General features: G+C 42.0%; 1 protein-coding gene across 1 annotated transcript; it reads left to right on the plus strand.

Annotated features, from left to right (window-relative positions):
- Positions 1-1,191: 1,191 nt before the first annotated feature.
- On the plus strand, positions 1,192-4,614 carry LOC139718420 (forkhead box protein D3-like). Its single transcript, XM_071629892.1, has one exon. It carries the CDS (start codon positions 1,398-1,400, stop codon positions 2,571-2,573), a length of 1,176 nt encoding a protein of 391 aa, XP_071485993.1. The 5' UTR covers positions 1,192-1,397; the 3' UTR covers positions 2,574-4,614.
- Positions 4,615-9,131: the final 4,517 nt, after the last annotated feature.

Below are 9,131 nucleotides of genomic sequence, written 5' to 3' on the forward strand. Positions count from 1 at the left end.
CATACAAAATGATTGAATTTTTAAAATGATAATTATGACATATAAGTATATCTTTGTCGTTAAATTCGCTCACTGTTGCTCCTCTTTCATACCTACTAACAATTGTTGTTGTAATGATGACGGTTATGATTGCTTTCATCATTTGCATGAAGAAAAATGGTCCGTTGGACATTTACAACACGATATTATGGCCTGTTACTTACAAAGAAAATAACTACATTGTCTTTATCATGATCATTCAACGTAATGTTATCCAAGATTTCAATCCGTGTTCATGCGACATTATTTTTGTAATCATCTAATCCTTCTCAATTGCAGTTGTCCATTATCAAGAATTATAGTTGATTATTGATTTATCCATATTGAATGATTATCTGTACTCTACCCTCACTGACCGAATGGCCCCTCCGTTAGACAACCGTGCCTTTAAATTCGTGTGCAAATGAGACAGAGCTTATGATAAAAATGGACAGTATCTTTTTTTTATTCTTCTGTGAATTGGTTGTCATAATTTTAAGCAGTTGGAAAGGAATTTAATATGGGAAATCATCAGGTGACTTATGAGCATCACCGTGATTTCTCATCCCGACTCCTAAATTTGTCAGTGAAAAAGTGAAAGTGTTCCACAGCTCTGGTTGGTATTTGCCGATTGAGGGCGCTGTGTGGAGCGACCGTCACCCAAGTCAGTAGCCGATGTTCACAGAGTGAGGGGAAAAAATGATCAAAGGAACTCTGTATATTTCTTCGTGGGTAGGCCGGAGCTAGATCAACAGGGCACGGGGTTGATCGCTAATACCAGCTCACTTTATCTCGTGTCTACTACACTCAACTGTCAACAAAATCAAGTCGAGGTGGGCAGAGCAGAAGAAATCGAGGTATCCTGAAGCTGGTTTTGCTTCGTTTTCTTCTAGAGATTCATCCCGTATCACTGGCCATTTCTTCCGCGGAGAGTTTCGCGCAGCCTGATTCGCTACTCGCCATTGTTTGCCCTCTCCAATCACCTAATTATCGGGAGAGGCGTTCACTACTAAGTTGCGCGCTCATTGATATGTAAATGAAGCAGGAACGACCGACAAATGACAGGCGTCTGGAACCACGTGACTCAGTCCACTCAAAACATGACTACTAGGGACGAGCACACCGGCGAGGAAGAATGAAGGTGCTGAGTCGGCCGCCAGGATACACATATACAATCAGCACCCGAGCACTCGTACCTGATTTCTCGGTCAACCCCATTGTACTCACCTGTCCTCTTTCAACATCCGACTTTGGTTTATAGGCCGCGTGGAGAGTGGTAACTTTGTTGAGATCCTCTGGCCGGGTTGTGGGATAAACAGTGAGCAGTGAGACGCTCGCCCAAAAATCGTACATCGCATCAGGGGCTTTGAATTCCAGCAATGATCGTGAACGCTGGGGACGTGATGGAAGGGATAAACATCCGTGCTGGAAGCGAACAGCAGGGCGACTGTCGGAAGCCTGAGTTGGTGGGCCACAGCATTGCCGCCGCCGTGGTGGACTCGCGGGATATTTACCTGCCCAAGTCAGCCGGCTTTGCCGACGATTCGCGGTGCTCGGAAGAGGCGGTGGGCTCTGAGCCGGACGATGTCGAGGTGGATATGACACACGATCGCGACTCTCCTTCGGCGTTGTCGGCGGGCTCGGAGAAGGACGATGTCGACGTCAAAGCCGACGACTCGAAAAACTCGGCAGACGACAAGAAGAAGGCGAATTTGGTGAAACCGCCCTATTCGTACATAGCTCTTATCACAATGGCGATCCTGCAATCACCTCAGAAAAGACTGACACTCAGTGGAATTTGTGAGTTCATCATGAATCGATTTCCGTACTACAGGGAGAAATTCCCTGTCTGGCAGAATAGCATACGACACAATTTGTCGCTGAATGACTGTTTTATCAAGATCCCCCGTGAGCCGGGAAACCCAGGTAAGGGCAACTACTGGACCCTGGACCCAGCCAGTGAGGACATGTTCGATAACGGGTCATTTTTGAGGAGGAGAAAGAGGTATAAGAGGCAGCAACCCGATTTTTTAAGAGATAATGGTCCCTTTATGGCCGGCCCGTACGGGCTCACGAGTCGGCCGTTTGGCTACACCATGGGAGGTATTCCCCACCCTCACCACCCGCACACGTTATTGCCTTACCATTTCGTATCTCCCATACCCCCACCGGTCGCACTACCCCTCCCTGCGACGGCACATCAAAGCCTGGACAATGGGGCTCTAAGTAGCCTGCTAAACGTGGGTCTTACCGGCGGGAACGTGTCGACCACCTCGCCGACAAGCCGGGCTACCTTCACGATCGACAGCCTACTCAAGGGCAGCAGCGCGCCGACAACTACGAGCACCGCCACTACCTGTACGGCACTCACCGCCACTGGGGGCCCGCCGGCGAGCTTACTAGCGATGAATACGTCAGCCGCTGTGCTGGCACCGTTACATACAGGGCCAGGCTCTGCATTCACCGCGCCCGTTCCACCCGCACTGGAGCTGATGAAATACAGAGACTGCTTTCAATGTACGCGAATTCCGACCTCCTCGTGCAGTTGGCGTTAGCAATAGCAGACTGTAGAGAGACAAATGTTTCCTTTTGTTCCTCCAACATCACTTAATGCTAAAGAGAATAGGGTGATTCTTCGGCTGGGATTAGAAGATGTCGCGTCTAGTTCACCCCGGACAATAATATCAGGACGCCGAGCAGCCAGGTATTCTGCGCAAATTCAACGCTGTATTCCTACATCACATGTGTTAAAAAGTGAAGTATGCATGACAACGTGGTGAAACCATCGAGCGAGTCTTCGATAATACAGAAACAATTCAGCTGTCTGACTTCAAGCGTGCACCAAATCTCGCCGAAAAAAGCGATGAAATTGATACGCCTAAAAACGTGTAAAAATCAGTTTCGATATTTTGAAAGAGGCGATGTTACAGGGATGCAGCGGCGTAGCGGGATGGTACCGACTAGCGACCGGGGAGCTCCGGCGGGCAGCGCCGTGGACTTAACTGTGTCTGACTCGGCTGTGGCCATGGAATGTGCGTAAGTCCACTGCCACGTTCTGACTTCTCAATCATAAGGGTATTCCACAGAAACGACTTTGTAGATTTGTAAATATATAATGATGAACCAAAACAAAGCTTAACATAGAATTTAGGAGAGCATTGATCCTCCTTCTGTATTAAGTCGAGAGTTATGAGAGATAACAGTAATGTGTGCTATGGAAAAATGTTATGGGTTACAATGGTACAGTGGCAACTAAAATGGAAGAAATACGAGAGAGAATTTCTCTGTTTCTTTTTTTTATGTCGTCTTTGAGACTAAAAAGAAGATAAAGAGGCTTTAGTGATTATCTTGTCGGGTATTGTAGTAAAGTGTGGATAAGGTGGTGTAATCATTCATTACCCGCGTTTTAAAACGAAATGAGAAAATTTAGCAAAATATGCTCTTCGCGAGGAATTATCCTCATGTTGACATTGATGCCATATTTTTGAGAGAATTCATGTTTTTGTCTGTTTGGAGTCTCAAAGTGTATCCGTGGTCACTCACTAGATATGTTGTTTCCCCTTACGTAGGTTATGTCAGCAAAAATGTATGGCAGGTGATTTTGGATTCTATAAAACTATATTAGTTAATGATGTGACGATGTGGTAATCATGTGATCTCATTCATCAAGATGAAAAAAATATAGCAATGAGCACGTAAGTTACAGGTACTGGAAAAAAAAAGAAGCTATTCCTCGAATTGATTTGATTTTCCTTCAATTTTTGTTACACTCACCCCTTAGACAGATAAACCAGAAAGTCAAGTGAATTGTGTTTGAACCACCTTTTCTACTACCCCATTTTGCTCAAACTGAGCCTTCCATGCTCACTGTGAAATTCGGAAACCCGCAAAAAACTTCCATCATGATTTAAATACTATAGCATCCCTCGGGCAAAAGGGTCGGTAAATTTGAAGAGATATATGAAAATATTACGAAATATGATAGTTGGATTTTAACTGTACGTTTTTATGTTAATGTATCTGTGATATATTTTTTATGTCGAAGCAAGTGGATATATCTTAAATGTGTGAAATGGAGTGTTAACGCACAAAAGACAGATTTAATATGTTCATGATCTATATCGAAGGAAACGCATTGCCAAAGAACTCAAGTGCATGTAAAAAATAAATTCTGCTGTAAGCCTCTCTCACTGTTGACCCAACTCCAGTTTTGTACAGACGACGAGCGTACGTCTCAAGGGGTTAAGATTCCTTTTTTTCTAATTGGTTTCTCCCAGCAGTAGACTGCAGGTATTATTTTTCTCCCGTTTTCCCTCGAAATCGAGGTGAAGGACACTGAACACGTTGACATACTACTACCCTGGTTGAGCTCCTGGATAGATTTGTTTTGCCGTGGGAATGAAACAGGGTTTATTCTGTTGAAAAATGAAGAAAAAAGAAGCTTATATCTTAGACCATTTACATAGTTTTATCTCAATGCAATTCAAGGTAGACGATAAGAATTGAAACCACGACGAGAATTTGATATCGTGTTCTTCCGTGTGTATGTATGATGTTAGATGATTCAACAAGTCTCCACGTATGTGAATGCCAGCTCCCATAGAAATGCTGGGGTACGCAATATCTATCCTGTCTAGGTTATTTTCTCCTCTTCCTTTGTTTAATTTTTCTCTGGTGTTACATATAAATCTGTGGAATATTCAGTGTTCCCGGTATGGTAATCATAAGCATATTTTGTGTATGTTCAGTTCAAATCAATTCGTGACATAGCGTTTTACCGTCATGTGAAATTTTACCACCTCCTCACTTCATGAGCAGCGGAACTCACCCCGGCAGATAAATCAAAATGAGATTAAACTAAACAAAATGCTGAAAGGAAAATAATACGCATCTGAGAAGTGGACAATCGCATCAAGTAAAGAAACCATATCAAACAGTGCAAAGAGAATATTCCAAAAGAAGGTGAAACCACAGAAATGTAGAAAACTCTCTGATTATTTCAGAGAAAAAAAAATCCTGTCTTCGTAAATAATGTGTTGCACGTGTCCACTACAGATGATAATGTCCTACCTGTAATCCATTGTTTTTTTTTTGTATGCACTTGTATTTGCATTCACAGCTTAGAAAATCATCGGACAATCGTGTTTGAATTGACCACATAATGCTCTTAAACTTCACTCGTTTTAGTTTGAAGGTTTGAGACTGTGAAAAAAAAATAGATCTACATTTCCGTTAGCTTGTGACGAAAGCTGTTAATGCATTTCTGTCTTCATTTACGTGAAAGTTGTGTGAGGGTTAAATATGACATTATGTATATCGATCTTTCGTTTTTTGTTTTGTTTTACGATCTTATTCTGTCTCGGTGGTACTAAAACAGAGAAATAACCGTGGCAAATTATAAACAGTGCAATTCTTTGTAGAGAAAACAAACAAACAAACAAACAAATGTGTTGAGGTTTATTATATCACCGCCTTGTCGAGAGAAATTGACCAGGTTGTCTTTGCGAACAATAGACCAAAATTTGTACTTGGAAAATCTCTCGTAAGTGTATTTGCAGTTCGTGTTTATTTGGTTGGTCGTTTTGTCGTGTATCTTGAATGTGTTGAGAGTATACGCGATTGCTCTTATTACATCGCCGCCGGCTCCGCGTGGGTAGCATTGCAAAGACCCGAAACAATTAGCATTAAAAAGAAAAAGAAGAAGGACGAGGACTAGTAAATACTTCCCGGGGGAATTTTAATCTTATCCCTTCTCATTCTGGGCGATATTTTTTGATGTTTGATTGCGGCGCAATACGGACGGTTCAGGCTCCGAAAAAAAGAATCGATATTTTACAAAACGAACAAATATTGAGAGAGATTCGAAAAACGCGTGTTCTGCCATCGATTGAGCGTGATAAACGTCTCAGCAGTCAGCTTATACAGCCTGTAGTGGGGCGAAGCTTGATAAGAAACAGCGACTGCTAGTATCAAAGAAGAAAGAAACAACTTTTTTTTTCCAGTTTTTAATGTTCAGGAAGCTGTTCAGGTAGCAGCTCAAGATTGTCATTTGCGATTGTCATTCCATCACTCCATGCGCGAAGAAAAAATCGACTGGATGAAACGGCAGTGTCTTGGGTAGACACACACAGGGCTATTGGTCGGGGTGTAGGTTTTTGAGTAGGTAATACTCCATCTTGCGTTTAGTCCCTTGTGGCATTTCTCGCGAACGTTATTATATCGTTTCGCGTGTACTTGCACGGCTGGGTCGTCGAGTTTAGCAGGTTCCTCCTTTTCAGCAGCGACAAAGCCTCATATCTACCGGATTGAGAGTTCAGATCAGTTCAGTTCTAGGTCAGACAGTGTCAGGCCTAGAACCTCCGTCTTAGCGTTTTCACGTCTTCTCCCGTCACACGGCGTATTTTACATCTCTAATACAAATTGCAGTCCCGTAGTCGTGATATTACTTAATCATTAATGGCTGAAAAGGTGTAAAAGATATCCCAGATCAATTTAGTATTTCTGCGAATAGGAAACAACAACGACAAAAAAAGTTTTCTTTATTGTGGTGCGGTATCTACTGACGATTTATTATACTATGTTATACTATGTTGCCATTATTTCGATTTTGGTACCTTTTTACACTTGTGCAGGACTCAAATCATTGGTTTCAGTGAAGTTTTCAGATAAGAAGACAGACAAGCGAAATTGTTCATCATAGGTTCATCACATAATGGTCTTGTACTCATTGACAAGGCAGCTTTGGAAAAGTCATCTCTCTTTCCCTTTGAGATCGTTCTTGCCATTTGGGGTTTTTCCTCGATCAAACGATAGGCGATACCGCGTGCTAGACTTGCATATCGATATGGTTATGAGTTAAAAGTAAAATATTCCAAGTTTGAGATGTGGCAATCCTGCCGAGGTAACAAAGAAGTTGATAGGTTATACGATATTCACGCAGTACAGGAGTGAACCCATTGAACTAGTCACGTTTGATACGCAATCTCCACACTAGTGACCTCAATTTCGGATGCTGTTTTCTTTCTTACTACCACGAGGATCATGTGCTGCCTACATTAGTTTAGCTCTACCAGCAAAATGGAAGTTCATGTGAAAAAAATGTACCCCTTCCGTCCTATTTAAAGATCCAATCATGTGGACGGTATGAGGTGAACGGGAAATAATATTACATAGAGGAAATCCTCAAGACATATTGAAGATATGACTCAGAGCAAAAAAAAAGTTATACATACCAGCATTTCTTTTCTCCATTTCCTCTCTCTCTATCCCCCGATTTCTCTCCCTCTCTCTCCTTTTCTATCTCGCTCTCCCTCCTTGTCTATCTCGCTCTCTCTCTTCGTTTTCGTAAACCTTGATGATTAACAGAGATCAGGAAAAGCGCTCCCGCATTACATTACTTCAGGCAATAAACAATTTACTTGAAGGGGACACCGAACTTATGTTCAGTAGAGTGCTAACCATGAATTTCATAACTGCAAGCAAAAATGAGAAGTAGCGTCAACACGGCATGTACGTAAGTTACATCTGTAATTTCATCGCTCTAAACGAATAAAGCGCCCATATTTACAGTCGTGTGTCCAACATAATAAAACGTTGGGATTTTAGGAGAGTGCTGGATATAATATATTGCTACATCTACGCTTAGGTCATTAAATTTGTCTACATGACTAGACGACTTTAGTTCTTTTCGGCATACCATTTAAAACATCGCTGAAGTTTGTCCACAGTTCCGACATATTCATTTGGAGAAATGAGAATGGTAATTTAGACACAAAGATAACAAAAAGCCAGATATTATGAACAATAACCAAGTAGAAAGTGAATAAACTCAAAATTGTTTACAGCGTTTAGATGTGAAATTGTATTCAGGGGAAATTCTTAGCCGTCAAAGAATGCTGTGTTATACAACTTCATTGTTAGAAACAGTATAGAAACTTATAATGTGTAAGCACGTATATTGATATACCGTGATAATGCATTGTAGAGTGACCACCATTTCACACTTCACGTAAAGCTGGTCAATGTTATTTATTTCATTTCTTTTTTTTTTGCCATTGGTGTTTTCCTACGTCACCGGGTTTCCACTTTCTGTCAGTAGAATAAGGACGTTATTGATGTGTGAAAAAATTAGACACATGGACTAGAAAGCGTCATACACCATTATGATGTTGTTAAGCCGTACTAAACCGTTAGAAACGAGGCGCGCTAAACGCACGAAAAAAAAAAATGCAACACGTGTATCTTTTCTTCATTTTTTTTTTGCACCCGTCGCCTTGTTCCCTCGCCAAGCATTAAAACGGAATGAATGCCTCGATTAGCTCTAATTAACCCATTTCATTTGGGCAGCCTTTCTCAATGAGAATTTACTCGCGACATCTCGTGAGCATTTTCTCCCTATTTTTTTTCCCCCTGCTCCATTTTGCAGAGAGAAAAAGGAGGGGAGTTAGCGAACGGCGACGGGCTCGCTTATGGGGGCATCCATTCTCAGGGTGCCTAATTTTCTGTCAGATGACACAAAATCGAAGAGGTGGTTGATTTATGTGGAAAAAACGAGATTCAGTCAACTGTTTGGTTGTGATTTAATGAACTATTATTTTAGGATCTCACATAGAGCTAAGCATGACAAAGCGATGAAGGAAAAAAGTTAGTTACGACGTAGAATGAGAATTGATACGAAAAGACGACATGGCTTCAACGTTGGTGAGGTGAAGTTGAAAATCTGATTCCGTGTCTGCCCTTTTGTCTTAGGAGTAAATTATCGAGACAAGGAATACAGAAGGGAGGGAGGAAACACCTACCTTAAAGTCTAAATGAATTAGAACGTAGGGTATAAGGGTTAAAGAAAGGGATTGAGCATGGACGGAGGGGGAGCGACTGTTAACCTACGCCCGTCAATTTGTGAAGCGCCTTTTACGTATAGTGCGTATATCGATAGCTCTGGCTTAGCTCGCTGTGCATAGCTCGATACAACGGCCATCCCTTGTTATCTTGAGGCTTCCTTGTGTCTTTGCGGTTCTTATATACACATAGGCATGATCAAGAGTAATGTGATGTATTGTGAGAAGAAGAAAGAGAGAGCAGGGCAAAGAATCCAAACGACTCGCGGGGTTCGC

Source organism: Diadema antillarum, unplaced genomic scaffold, assembly GCF_040938485.1.
Source record: "Diadema antillarum isolate AM-2024a unplaced genomic scaffold, OU_Dant_1.0 scf00000094, whole genome shotgun sequence".
Classification (NCBI taxonomy): Eukaryota; Metazoa; Echinodermata; class Echinoidea; order Diadematoida; family Diadematidae; genus Diadema; species Diadema antillarum.

Coding starts and splice junctions, on each gene's coding strand:
- LOC139718420 (XM_071629892.1), top strand. CDS start 1,398: ATGATCGTGAACGCTGGGGACGTGATGGAAGGGATAAACATCCGTGCT.